We start from the raw sequence: 15,646 nt of genomic DNA on the forward strand, positions 1-15,646 counted from the left end.
TAGGTTGATTGGCATCCCTACAATAATGTCAGAGCTACAAGCCCGATCGATGACATTGCATTTTTTTTAGGGATTGATATGTTTTTTCAACATTGTTGAGCTTTATGCTGTCGCAAGGGTTGTGCATCAGTTGGGTCACATGCAGCTTATACCCATAGATCCCCCAACACCAAATTGGAGGACAAGAACTGTAGCAGGACGCGGGTATGAGGTGAAATGGACCAATATTGGGCCAACTTATTGGGAGTCATGGCAGAATCATGTGATCCAACCCTACAATCGAGGACCTATCTCGTCTTATCCATAGGAGTGTCATCCAAACTACATGACTTGGTATGCGAGGAATTCTCACATTCGATTGGTGAACCCTGAGCATCTTCCTATTCATTTCTCCCTGGAGACACTTCCTAACTGTACACCGATTGTGAGTATTGTGATTTTTAATTTAGTTTCTCTAATTGTGATTTTTTGCATTCAATTGGTAACTTATCTTGATTTCCTTTTTTTCGACAGAACGATGTCATCGATGAAACTAGTCGCATGCTAGAGAGAGGTCTGTAATTGGCTGGGAATAATATTCCAGAGGAAGCAAGGTCCTTCTTCGAATAGGCGTACAACTTGACTAGGTGCAAGTACAGTGGTGGGCGTTATAATGAATGAATTTGGAATTTGTAAAGAATGGATGGATGTTTGATTTTGAATGAATGATGTTTGAAACTATAATGAATGATATTTGATTTTGGAATGAATGGATGTTTGATTTTGAATGAATGATGTTTGAATGAATAAGTGGAATTTGTTGTTATTTGAATGAATGAATTTTGGAATGAATTGATGTTTGTGTGGTTGTATGGATATGAAAGTGTTGTAAAAACAAAATGAAATTATAACTTCTTTTTGTCCAAACGACCCAGCCATGTCGTCCCCTTGTATTCTCAAATGACCCAGCCACATCGTTTGGTTTCGTCGCGCGGAGATGGCCGAACTGACCAGATTCCATCGATATATGGCGGAGCATAGGAATGGCATCTCCCCGGGTCAACGAACTGACCAAATCAATTCCATTTCCATAAGAATTTGATTTGGGGCCCGGTCGAAACTGGACTGGCACGGCAGTCGCTCAAACGACCATTTTAGATCGTTTGGCTAAAAAATAGAGAACTTTTCTCAAACGACCAGCTCAGACCGTTTGGCTCAAAAGTCAAATGACCTAGCCACATCATTTGGTATAAAAGTCAAACGACCACTTCAGATTGTTTGGCTAAAAAATAGAGAACTTTTCTCAAACGACCAGCTCAGATTGTTTGGTTTAAAGGTCAAATGACCATCCCACATCGTTTGGTTCAAAGGTAAAATGACTTGACCATGTCGTTTGGGATAAAATTAAGTAAAATCAAATCAAATCAAATTAAACTTATTCCAAATTACATCAAAATATCATATTGACAACATACAAACATTATTTCCAAATCACTCGATTGCCGTCTGAATCAACTTAGTCGATCACTCGATTTCCAAATCAAATCAAATAAAAGCCCTAACATTATTTCCAAATAACATAAAAATAAAATCAAATTACACTTGTTCCAAATTACATCAAAATAACATATCAAAATGAATTTATAAATTACATCAAAATATCATATCGACAACATACGAACAACTGAGTGGATAACATGTACTGTTGGGCCGGGTCTTCAACGGGCTCGTCTTTCCATATTAGATTGGGAATGTTCAATGCCATAAATTGCAATTGCCTTGCTGTGAATGCTAAATTCTAACTTTTTGCAATATCATATCGAGCTCTAAGCTATTGACATATTACTGGAGGAACCGGACAATCTTCAACAAGTTCAACATTGACAAAATAATTTCCACCAACATGTGCACTACCCAACACTTTTTTCACTCTCTCAGGATTTGCTTGGGTTTTCAGCGACATAATAAGGAAGCACTGACGAGCTCCTAAATGCAAGAGGACAACATTAAATCTTGAAGCAAATAGGTATCCAACAAAGGGCATGCTCATCCACTTATTTAAGGGTGTGTAACCTTCTTCATGTAGGATTGTTTTCATCACATAAACAGCCTCATTTTAAGTGTACAAAGTACAATAAAAGGGGAGATGGTTAATAAGCTCTTAGTACAAGTCTTTTCTCATCTGCGGCCAATCTTCTTGACTTCTTCCTAATGCAATGCACAAAGCTCTATAACCGCAGTTGTTATCACCAACAGGGTCATTGACTCTAACAATATATTTGTGCATTTCTTCAGAACTATCCAACCCGTAATCCTTAGGACCCCATGTCTTTCCAAAGTCTAACCCATCTTTCACATTTCGTGGTGTGGCTATTTTTGGAGAAGCCTTATTTCTTGGTGTGGTTGTTTTTTATGTTTTTAGAGAAGACTTTTTTCTTGGTGTAGTTATTTTTGGTGTTTTTGGAGAAGCCTTATTTCTTGGTGTGGTATGGGTGTTTTAGGTTGGTGTTTTTGGAAAATGCTTCTTTCTTGGTGTGGTGTGGGTGTTTTGGGTGGGCGTAGTGTTTGGTTGTGACGAGACCCATTCCTCATGGTCACGTTGAGAATGTTCAAAATGAGATGGTTCTCGCTTTGAAGAGTTCTCATCTCCTGTTGGAAGCTTTCTCATGCAGCTACCTTTCGGCCGATCTTTGGTTTTTGCTTCCTCACGAGGCGGTACTAACCATGTACTTTCTGGTACAGTTAGACGAGTAGCAAATGCATGTCCTTCAAGGGCCTTCGCCAATACATGGTTGTGAATACCATTTCTAACTTCTATTTTCCAACTATCGACAATACCGTGTTGGACAACACCTTTTAACTTAAATGGACATCCCAATTTCTTGGTTCCCGACCTTCTCTTATTAGCCCTCCCTTCGCCTTCTTTCTTGTGTGATTGATACACAACCGAGCACTCACAAGCCAAATTCAATCTTGCTACTCGGTTTCCCTTAGCATACTCCGACTTTTCAATGACCACAACCACATTAACTTGTTTTCCTCTAGCGGTTACCCAACCAATTGCCTCGCTACGTGTATGAAAGACCTAAACACATAAAAAACAACAACTATTATTAATACACTAATAAAATTACATTTAGAAATTTTTTTTTAAAAATGAAATCAATGCCTACTCCATCATACCTCTTCCGTAGTAAAAATTTCTGTTGTATCACTTAAAATCGGTTGACAATCCACGTTATTCGAGTTTGCAGAGGATCGGTTCTCGGATAGCGGCAAAGGATCCTACATATAGAATAAAACAAGAGTCTAAAACAATTTGTGTAATGAGGGATTTCCAAGTCATAAAAAAAAAATGAACTTCTCACTAAATTTAGTCCAAATGACCCAGTCATGTAGTTCCATAGAGTGTCCAAACGACCCAACCATGTAGTTCCATAGAAGGTCCAAACGACCCAGCCATGTAGTTCCATAGGGTCCCCAAATGACCAAGCCATATAGTTCCATAGAGTCCCCAAATGACCCAGAGGTGTCGTTTGGGCTCGGGTTCTATCAATAATTTATTCAAGTGTTTTGCATTCATTCGTTAATTCAATCAATCAAGTGTTTTGTATTCATTCTAATCAATGCTCTCTTGTAGATTCATTCATTCATTAATTCAATCAATTAAGTGTTTTGTATTCATTCTAATCAATGCTCTCTTGTAGATTCATTCATTCATTAATTCAATCAATCAAGTGTTTTGTATTCATTATAATTAAGTGTTACCTCATTATTTAGGTTTGTGATAACCCGATAAAAGTGAATAAAATTCTACTACGAATAAACGATGAAGTCTACACGAAAGTAAAACTATAAACTATAGCTTATACTAGATTTATCAAAGATATTTGTTTTCTACTTTCGAATCTATTGACGTAACGTAGAGTTGGAATAGAAGATTCGTTCCACTATTAGTCTTTTAACATTCAAGTTTTCTACAATTGACGAGTCTATCCAAAGTCTAATGAGAGTAATGGTGGAATTTATACTACGATGTGAATTTAAATAACAAGCTACGAATAACGAAATGACAAATTGCTAAGAGTTGAATCTAGATAAAGAATTTGGGGAATTTGATTCCACCTTGAATCCAACTTAATAACCTAGCATAGAATTGTTGTAAACCAATTTTTACGTTCTTACAGTAAGAATTGGTCGTTCTAACCCCTAATTATACATGGAATTTCTACCAATTCATAACTAGCATGTGAGGTCGTCCACCCATTCTCATGGCGAATCAACGACCCTCTAGAGTAGAATAAATTCTTACAACGATTCTATACTACACAATCAAGTTTTCATCAAGGCTTCATCAAACCCCTCTAATAGAGGTTTAGCCTTGATTCATCAAACTATCATTTCCCATTGAATTAAAACTAGACATAATATAAAGATTTGGACTTTACTAATTTTAACTAACAATACTTCAAATCTAATTAATAACTAAGAATTGAATAACAACAAGAATTGAAATTAGATCTACAAATTTAAATGACAAAAATTGAAATTAACAAGAACTAATATTTTATTTATCTAATGAATGAAGAACAATTATTCAAATAATTAATCTAAAACAAGGAATGAAACTAATTAATTAACTAATTAAAATTCCAAAAATCTAGATCTACAAGCTATTTTAATGGCTACTTCCTATTCTAAGTTATCTAACTATCTCCTTCTTAAGAGCTAAGTCTTGTTTTATCTAAAGCAGGAGACCAGATCCACAATTTCGTGCATGGGGTGAGGAGCCATGTTTTGGGCCGGAAAATCGAGCCCAAAGCCTACTTTCTTCAGTCCACAGAGCCCGTTTCAGCTGTCTTTGACTTCAGTAGACTTTTCGTCCACTTTTGCTCCTCTGATTGGGTCAAGACTTGGACCATTGGAAATCTCTTTCCGAGCAGGTCGTTTTGACATAAGGTAGGTCCAAATCCGAGGTCTGAGTCCAAAGATATGGTATTTGGAAGTTCTGCTAACTTGTGCACTATTTCTGCCCGTGTTGACTTTTCAGCTTTTGACCGGGCTTCATAAAGGCTTTGTCTCCTTGAATCTTGTCCTTTATCACAGAAGTTCTTAGCAACCAACCTTTTGCTCCTTTATATCGCCAAAGTGGCACATTTCTGCACATAATTGAGTTCCATGCTTGAAATACATAAAAGCATGTAATTAGCATTAACTCTTATGTATTACTCGCATAATTGGTCTAAAAGTAGTATTATTAAGGGATTAAAACTACAGTTTTGGGCTCTTATCAAACCACCCCAAACAGCATTTTGCTTGTCCTCGAGCAAATATGAGAAATTAGCATAAGTGACAAAAAATGGAGTTCTAACTAATCTCGTTTCGCCGAGTGCGATTACATTAACTAATCTCGTTTCGCCGAGTGCGATTGCATTGCCTTAAACCACTAGGAATTCCCTAGTGGATGAGTTATAGCCTCGTGAGAGTTTTCCAGTGAAGGTACTCACAAACTTCATCTATACTACAATGACTCAGAAATAAAACTATTGTTTCCTTATCTATGTCTCAATTATCTATACATCTCACTAGCAATGAATACAGAATAATCAAGTCAAAACCTACGCTAATATATGCATAATAATCTATCATCTTCGAATAAACATATATACAATGAGTAATACTATGAGATGAACTAGCAGGTCCGTTTATGAAAACTCGGAATAGCGTCCTTAAGTAGGTCCTCACATAAATGTCAAGACAAAAACCACTCTGATTTTTCCGCTCAAGTTTCGCTACTCCAGTGTGCAGTGGGCACACTTTACCTTACAATCTCTATGACACACAAGGAAGCCGGAGTCGATCAAACACATTTGTCACTTACTATCACACTAACCTATTCCTAATTGAGCTAGAGGTCTTTATTAGGTGTTGCGGGGATTAGGAGATGGTTTTAAGAAGGAAGGAAATGGATATTCAAAAAGGACAAGTCTGAGATAATAGAGTCTTCATTTTATGTAACAAGAAAAGACCTTGTTCCTTACTTTTGCTTCTACACTTTGTTTCCATCCTTAGCCATATTTTTCTTTTCTTTGGCTTTTGACTCCTTTGATTATATTTTTTTTTTGGAGTTCTAACTCTTTATTTTCTTTTATTTATTTATTTATTTTTTATTTGGATGAAAACTTTCTTTTCTTATCTGAAGCGACTAACGAATTCTTGATTTTAAAAGTTCTTCTCTTTTCTATTCTTCATATCTATTCTCAGACTTATTCAAAGAATTGGGTAGGTTGATTTTTTTATTTTGTTTTGTTTTGTAATAGGGTAAAGGATTTGTGGTTTATGAAAGGCTAAAGAAAGGCTCAAAGGGGCGACTAGCGGAAAATAATTCATAGGTTTGAATTTCTGGTTATATCGATCCAAAGAGGGCCTAAATTCTCGCTTAGGATATGGTATAGTGATCAAACAAGTGGACGTGTGATTTTTCTATCCGGATTTTACTTCTCCCTTGTGTTATTTCTCAAATGTGTCACACATATAAGACTTTAGGCTATATTCTCACACGATTTGTAGAATAAGTGCTCTAGCCTAGATTTCAGAAACTTACTGCCAACAATCATAGATACTAATGTAATATATTTATAGATAGATGCAAGAATTATTACCTACATATTAGCCTAAGTTTCTAAAAACTATTATAATGCAAAAGCTACGTGAGACTTCTAGATTATTGAGAGCATAGAGAAAGAAAAGAATACCAATATTCCTAAGTGTATAGCATACTTGTTATTTATATTTTTAAAAATTTTGAATTTTTTTAGCTAGAAAACAAGTGCATATTATACATATCTATATCCTAACAGATGCCTTAATTACACATGTTTCTATGCCCCAAACAAGAAGAATGCTTTGTCCTAAAAGTATTTTAAATAAAGAGGGTAGGAAAAAATACCATTGAAACGCGTGAAATTCCGGAACATCTGTAAAACAAGGTTATAACATACTAATATAGAAAAGAAAATTGACGCAACTCTATAAGAGTTCCACCCGTAATGGGGCTAATGAGAAATAGATTGCTTGGGACATAAGCAGACACTAACTGAAATAAAACTTACCTGTACTCCAGTTTAAACATTGTCCTCCTTATTTCTCTCTTCAAAGAGATGAGGTTCCTTCGCATCCTGCCATGCCATGATAACTTGCCAAGCCCGCCACCGTGTGTCGTCAACTTGTGCTAACCTGTCTAGTGTTACTATGTCTGATGGGGTGTAAGGAGCAACCAAATGAGGTTGCACCTGCCATCCCAGCCAAGTCATTACTCGAAATGAGCGAACCACCCAATTGGTGGGTCTCATGACTTCAACCCTTTTCCAATCCGTGAACTGGGTACATAATTCTGGTAGACAACTGAGCAGGATGCGGCAAACCAAAACAGGCGTAAGAAGATACTTATGGCGCATGCTTTGGGCTCTCTTAAGACTAGCCACTAATACTCGGGGAATGTTATATCGGTGACGTCCCTTAGCTAAAGCAAGGAAAACGTCACCAGCGGTACTATTTGCAGAAGTAAACTGCCATTTCCCTAGAATATTCATGAAGATGAATAACATGGTGGTGCCTACATTTAGGGACAGGCTACCAAGGGCTATGTTGTAACGCCCTTAGTCCATTATACGAAATACCCCTCCCCCATAATACTCATGGAAATATGTATAGTCATAGAGGTATGAATTATCGGTCATATATCCCAACGTGTGAATAGGATCAGGTATTGGTATTCCCGAAACTAATGCTACCACATACTTATTGAATTCTAGGGGTGTGTCATCAACCGCGACGGAGAATTCCTGTTCTCCATCCTGGTTACAATAGAACTTAACATTATTGTAGAAAAATTCAGTAAGCTTAGGTGAATACGAGTCATCTTCACTTACCAGAAGATGCCTCCATCCGAACTGCATGATCCTCTCGCGGAACCAATGTCCATAAGACTCGCTCCCCAACAAGTGTTCGAAAGACTACTCCGGTATTACTATAAGAGAAGTCATCACAAAACTACTCTCTAAAATAGTTGCAACTATCCTGGAACAACCCTCGGAAAACTGGAAATTTTTTGTGCCCATAGGGGTTAGGGCGCAGGTGGCGCTCAAGGTATGCCTGGGATGGGCGCGGGTTGTGCTCTGGTGAATTTCAAGTTCTAGGCACTTGGGCGGGGTGCTCTCACTTTTAGCTTGGGATGGGCGCGGGTGCGCCTGTTGAATTTCAATTCCGCACTTCAGGGCTGCGCGCACTTTTAGCTCGATAAGTCCGGTGCGCTCCGGATTAAAATTGGAATTCCAGTGTTTTGGGCGCAGGTGGCGCTCTGGTTTGGGCTGTAGAGGGCAATGTCGCTCGGGGTAGAATTTCTCGGCAGTGTTGTGGCGCAGTGGCCCATCAAGCAGCAGCTTCGGGGGCCGAGTGGCGAAGTGCAAAAGAAAAATAAGGTAAAGTGGGAATGAAACATGAGAGATGAATGTGAGATGTAGTTGGGGTTGTGAGTGTAGAATGAATGTAGTTTTTATAGGTTTTAAATTGTCAAACCGAATCGGGAATTTGCCAAAAAGCTTTAAGGCAATTTCCGGAAATAATAAAATTTCCAAAACCGAAAATGGAAACAACTCATATTCTTGATTCTAAAACAATCTTAATATCTTTTAGGTTGAATTTAGGATAGAAATTGCCTAACTCATCAAGATTTCATCCTAACACAATATCTATTTATAGCGATGCCCCTATTGGCAAAATTCTCAACCCTCACTCCAAAACAACTTCTTAAAATAGATGATCATATAACGAATTATGCTAGGCTAACTAATACCACCCCCAAACAATTCAGGAAGGTGGGATTAATGATAAAAATAATGCATAATTCGAAATTAGCCAACTTATATTAAAATTGAATTCCAAATAACATACGACAACCAAATTCAAATTTAATTACTGAACTAATCTTTTTACATCCGTACTAAATAAAAACAAATACAATAAAACAAATCAACTCATTAGATCCCTAAACCACTCGCTGCTAGTAGTGGAATGTGCTCGAGAAGCAGATGGCCCTTGGACTTTCGATGGGCCAGAGCCATCCGTCTTGTGGCGACGACGCTCGTGCCTCACAGACTGCTCCTCCGAAGAAGAACCCCCCTGGGGTGGGAAACGTGCAAGCATGTTGTCTCAAAACTGGCGCTGAGCTTCCATCTCGGCCCTCGTCTGTTCCCACCGCTCATCCTCGCGCTGGGCACGAGTCTCGAAGTTATGATGCATGGTAGCCTGCCGAGTTTGGAGGTCTTCACAAATAGTATTGAGAGAACGCATGCCACGGTGAATCACAGCCATGCGTTCTGCATCCGACCTACACCTCTCCAAGGCATCGGCATCAAAACATGCCGTGTCATCCTCATCCTCCGAGTCAGTCTCCTTGACTACCCTCTCTTCAGGCAACCTCCAAACTCTCTGGATACACTCCATATAAATATGATGATTTCGGTGCTTCTTCAAGCAAATCCTATCAGACCTCGGAGTCGCTCTCAAGGTTATCATGATCTTCGTTATCAAAATAGGGAGAGGGGCAATACTCTTTCCAACTCCCATAATCATGTTACGCAAAAACTCCAAAATACAAAACTCATACTTCTGCTCCTGGAGTATCCATAGAACGTGAAGGCAGTTCAGACCGATATCGCTGACTTTCTCCTTCCCTATGACATTCCTACCAATCCACTGAACTACAACTAGCTGGTTGGTTCAGAGAGACGACTGGCGAACACAATGCGAGCTCGCTTTGTAGTTCCCTTCCGCAACAGTCGCATTCATCAAAGGTTCTACAAAGAAGAACCGAATCCTGTAATGTGGCATCGAGATGGTGTCTAGGTGGAATGCCTAAAATCTCAGCCAACAACCCAGTAGTAACCTCTCTCCTCCTCCCAGCCACCTTAACAAAAATTTGATTCCCATTCAACTCCCTCATCCTATAAAACTCTCGGACCAAATCTTCGTGGTAAAAAATTTCTGTTGAGTCCCACAAACCACTCCAGTCTCTCCTAACCATCTCGTCACCGTAAAACGGCGCAAATTGGTTGGCAAAAAAGCGTCTCGGCAATATCCGGCGCCTTTGAAATGATTGGAGTTTTTATAAGATGTGTTGGTTTGAATAAGGTAGGGGGACTTGCTTTGAAACACCCTAACAAAAAATAATGGCAGGAGGCGCAGTGGTGGTGGTGGCAGTCAAAATTTTTGAATTTTCGGTGGTTTTTGGTTGTTTAAGTTGGTGGAGGTGGTGGTGGGGGTGGTTGTAGTTAGGAGGAGATTTGGGGTGGGTTTTAACTTTGGGCGTGGGTGTATTTAGGTTTCTTATTTTTTTTATTTTTTATTTAGGTTAGGTTTTTGAAGCTTTGTTGTTTGGAGAATGGAACACGACTGTTAGTGGAAGAAGGAGACGCACGTGCGTTGCACGTGCGCGTGAAGTTGGGCCAAGCCCACTTGATTTTCGGATTTTGATTTTTCGATATTTTGCGCAACTTCAAACTTAAATTGCCGCTTCGTTACCAAGCCGATTTGTGCGAATGAGGTATGGAAATGATCAGGAGAGAATTTCCAATCCAATTATCCATAAAATGCTATCACTACACCATAATAGAATATTTGCAACACACACCTTTTTTGCTTTGCAACGGTTATTTACCGTTAGCAATTTACTAACGTTAAATAAGCGTTGGCAATGTTGAAAAGCGTTGGTTTATTTGGGTGAATTTCATAAATTAATTACTAACGCTTAAAAATCGTTAGATAAGTGTTACAAATTAAAATTTCGCGAAATAGGGAAACAAAAAAAAAATCGCCGCTCTATTATTTCGGTCTAAGTATAAAACATAACTTTCTTTCTCTCCTCTCTCTCTCTCTCTCACCACCGCATTTCAAGATCCGATCTCGCACTCCTCAAATTTTTACTTCTCTCTCTCCAAATCCTTGAATCCGTACAAATCCTTTGCATTCAAATTTGTTTATAACTAGAAAATCGATTTTTTAGGGTTTTATTTTCTACTTATTTTTCCAGATCTAGTTTCTTTCTTTGCAAAAAAGAACGCAGATCTGAATCACTGTGGTTTTACACTGTTCTTACTTGGGAGTTACAGAGTTAGGGACAATGGTTTGGACTGGATTTTTATTGATAGTGTTAGAAACCCTGTTTTCTTAGATTGGTAAGTTAATGAACAGGTAATTTAAAGCTTACATTTGGGAATTCTCTTTCTTCTTAATACTTGAAATACTTGTTTTTTTGTTATGACTTGGAAAATTTGTTATGTTTTTTTGGCCTGAATCTCGTCCATTATTACTTCATGGACTTACGGAGAATACTATTTGGTGAGTGAATCGCTCTTGGCTCAGTAATGTGATTCTAACTCGGTTGTAACTCAGTTGAGTGAACCAAGACGAGTTGGTTTGGAGAATCTATGGAGATGGCAAAACGAGTTGTCGTCCCTGAGTTCGGATGGAATTGTTATGAAGAAAATGAAAGGCGATTTTTCCAGAGAAAAATTTGGAAACAAATATAAAAAAGGTTATTTTACATTTTCAAGGTAAAGTAAACTAACTAACTTATTATATTTTACATTTTCTTTCCTATAATCATTATTATTATTTTTACCAGAAAACTTGCAATTGTAAAACAGAGCAGTAACAAAGCTACTACGAAACAAATCAGTAAGTATGCTTGCATTACTATAAAATTTAATTTGACTGCTTGAAATTTATCACATTGCATAGTGTACAACGTAACAATTGCATGGACACTTGTCTTGGAATCCAACAAAGTGGTACGATGTGTTCGACGAAATGACCCAAACCACATAAAATTTGTACAAAATGGAGTGTCTTATTATATGATGCAACATTGTTCTTCTGACTATAACTTGTTGGTCTAATTGTGTGTCGTGCCTGGTTGGTATTTGACAGTGAAAGAGTGCACATTGGAGACAGGTAGAAGGGCTTGTGATGTTGCTACGAATGGGACAGTTGGTTTGGACATCCTAAGTGACGAAATTGTCTCTGAACAACTTACTAGGTATATATTATGCTGTTTCAAAATCTTTTCTTTCTTTCTATTTTTCGTTAAAATCTGATATACAGTTGTACGATATACGATTTAGAAATTTTCCACTTAGTAGTGTTGTATGAGTAACTTTTGTTCGGTATGTTTTGCTTCTGAACAAACTGAAGAATTAAGACTTGAGAGCAAAATAACTTAAGCAAATATGTTTTATGTAGAGGGAAATGAGAAAACCGGGTCATAGACAGCTACCATCTCTAACTATTCACGAAAGCCTGCGCTCAACTGTTTTGTTTTCGTTGTTAGGAATATCCAGTTTTTCGGTCTGGAATCTCAGCGGAAAGTGACAGAGTCCTTTGTTACAATCATAGGTCTTGGAGGAGTTGGGAGCCATGCGGCTTCCATGCTTTTGAGATCAGGGGTTGGAATGCTCCTCCTTGTGGATTTTGATCAGGTACCTTACCTTGTCTATGTTACTTTTATTTAGATATTACACATACTAATTTCGTATGCATGCATACTACTTTTATTTAGATATTATACATACTAATTTATGTTTACTTGAGAAGGTATCACTTTCATCACTAAATCGACATGCTGTGGCGACGAGGGAAGATGTTGGAATTCCAAAAGCACTCTGCCTTCAGAAGCACTTTTCAACAATATTTCCAGAGAGCCAAATAGATGCAAGAGTGCAACTGTTCGACGCATCGGCTGCAGAAGAACTTCTTTCAGGACATCCTGATTTTGTTCTGGACTGTATTGATAATATTGATACAAAGGTAATATTTGCTGTCATATACCAGGTGGATATACTGTTCTAGCCATGTACCTAAGCTTTTTGAAAAGCACATCAGCTTAAGCTGGCCTTATGTGGGGCTTCACCCAGTACATGTCCGTTTTTTCTGTTTCCTTTCCCTTTTAAGCTTTGCCCTTCCCAGGTTATGTATGCTGATATGATGTGAGTGCTCAGGATCCAACATCATGTTGACTTTTGTATCTAGAAAATCTCAACGTATAATCGTAAACAGGGTCTATAGGAAAGGTCCCATCCACATGTGCCTGCGGGCCTCACCAAAAAGAATGCCTCCGTGCTCATGACACTTCTGTCAGTTTCGCCCATGCGTGAGGATTTGACAAAGTGTGAGCCCCGTGCAGCATGCGCCTTGTGTCAGAGGGATGTTAGTGGGCACGCGGACACATGCATGTACTGTTAAGTGTTAAGTAGTCCTTTATATAGTTGTATTTGTACCCCAATACGATTGCTAAGTTGTTTTGCCAAAATAGGAATTAAGCTGAAAACTTTCTATCTAAAGTTGAGCACCTTTAGAGTTTAGACAGACGCTGGCTTCAGAGCTATTCATATATTAGTGATTTCATTGTACGTGTATTAAGTATTGGCATATCTGATTATATCCTTGCTTAATTCCCAATTGTTTCGGCCACAGCAGGCGTGATCAGTTGTCGCACTGAAACCCAATTATGTTTTTATCCTTGTTTGAAATTGTTATGACTTGGAATTCCAGACCTGATTGATTTGGCTGGATATGTACTTGTGTTTTTGTAAAATAATTGGCTCATTCTGGACGTAGCTGTAGTACACTAGAATGTGGGTGATTGAATCCCATTATGTAACCCAATCAAGTATGGATTTTGTATCTTATTGTCATTTTTAGTGGTTGATAGGTTGTTTTTACAGGTTGCACTTCTTGCTGCATGTGTACACAGGGGTTTGAAAGTCATCTCTGCAACTGGTGCTGGGGCTAGAGCAGACCCAACAAGAATTCGAGTTGCTGATTTAAGAGAATCGATAAACGACCCACTATCTCGCACTGTATTATTCTTCCCTGGTTAATAATGGAAACGTTACTGTTTTAAGAATTTTTATCTTTTTGCTACTACATGAGTATAAGTAAAAAATGTGTACTACATTTCAGCATTGTATATATTCATATTATTCACAAAAAAATTAGGACTATGGTTGGTAAAGTTATTATCAAATATATCATGTACTCATGTAGTTGCTACCTAACCAACCATGAGAAAAGAGAAGACTTGTACATGATAACTGTACTTCCCTGTCTTCAAAACGACCCACATCTTAATTATATCTACTAAGAGGAAAAACACATTTTGCCCCGGTACTTGAGCAGTCCACAAAATACAACAATCAAAGAAAATGCATGACCAACCCATATAAGTTACTTACACTCTCCATCACATTGTTTTGGAAAACAGTTTTCATTCGGCAAGCGCTTGTATGGTTTTCCAATGAAAATGTTATTCTGCAGGTAAGATACCGTTTGAAGAAGGATCACGGTATTGAAGGTGGAATACCTGGTCTTTTCATTAGAGAAACCCAAAGTAAAGTCGCTTTCATTTAAGGGTTCTATCATGGCGATGAAGAAAATCCTTCGATTATCGGTGAATACCTTATGCTTGCACCTTTGGGATTTCTAGGTTTATTCTCTCTCTCCTTTTTGGTAGTTACTTTCCTATTTGTTCTTATGACCATTATATATTTGTTTTTTTAGTGGAGTCTCAATCTGATTTACATGGACTATATAGGTATATGAGTATCTCATATATACTAGTCAATATTAATTATAATATAGTAACATTGTTTTTAAAACTAAGTAAACCGATTCATCTTTTAAATATGCAATTGTAAGATCTATAGATAAAATTTGGCATTCCGCCGTCATGCCACATGTGAATTGTTAGTCACTCCCACGAAAGGAACTGAAAAGTACGAATAAAAAATTGTTTTAGATTTTAAGGACAAGTGACTGACTTTAAATCATTTTTTTACTTTGCTTTTAGTTGTTGTTAGAGTCTCTCAATTTTCTTCTTTTAAACCGACATCGATCATACTTGATTGTATCGAAGATCGAGGCATGCATTGATCTGAAAATTGAAAATTTATGTTGAAACTGTATTTAATTATCTTTGAAACATTACATGTTTGCACAAAGGATGGAAATGCTTTTGATAGAAGTGTCAATCTAGATTGAAGTACAATCTTCTTTTTGTATAGCCTTCATATTTTTTTTGTGTGAGCATCTATGAAATGTTAACAGATACTTAAAAACAAGTATACTAAGCATACTTATGTTTGAAATCAACCTAACACAAAACCAGAAAATTAATTACTAAAAGTCAATTTATCAAGTATTCAAATCAATAACATTCTCAGAAGAATGTGTCCGTTTCATTATCATATTATTATAGCATTTCTGTGACCAATGTTTTATAAGTCGTGCTTCCATATTTTGTCATCCGGTTCATTAAATTTACATGTTGTAATTGTTAAGTGCTTTAGCTTTGATATTGTAACTTGGGAATTTTGATATCGATTGTTCCGTGTTTTGAGTCCGCATTATTCCTGTTCTAGGAACCATTCCCGCAATTTTTGGACAGGTGATGGCATCCTACGTAGTGACAAAGCTTACGGAATTGCATGTCGAAACAGAGCCAATAGTGAACCTGGATCTAGATCACTATCGAATTCTTCATCAACGCCTTATCGAACATGAGGAGATCATATATGGAACATCTGCGCAAGTTCAGGTGTGGAAATTTAAT

General features: G+C 37.6%; 1 protein-coding gene across 1 annotated transcript; it reads left to right on the forward strand.

The window, feature by feature from the left end:
• The first annotated feature begins 10,932 nt into the window (after positions 1-10,932).
• LOC147487331 (tRNA threonylcarbamoyladenosine dehydratase-like) lies at positions 10,933-14,445 on the forward strand. The gene is made up of 7 exons (XM_086574012.1): positions 10,933-11,572; positions 11,663-11,715; positions 11,968-12,076; positions 12,368-12,515; positions 12,631-12,843; positions 13,761-13,895; positions 14,353-14,445. Coding segments are annotated over exons 2-7 (699 nt in total). The 5' UTR covers positions 10,933-11,572; positions 11,663-11,714.
• Positions 14,446-15,646: the final 1,201 nt, after the last annotated feature.

The sequence above is a fragment of the Coptis chinensis genome, chromosome 7, assembly GCF_015680905.1.
Source record: "Coptis chinensis isolate HL-2020 chromosome 7, ASM1568090v1, whole genome shotgun sequence".
Taxonomy (NCBI): domain Eukaryota; kingdom Viridiplantae; phylum Streptophyta; class Magnoliopsida; order Ranunculales; family Ranunculaceae; genus Coptis; species Coptis chinensis.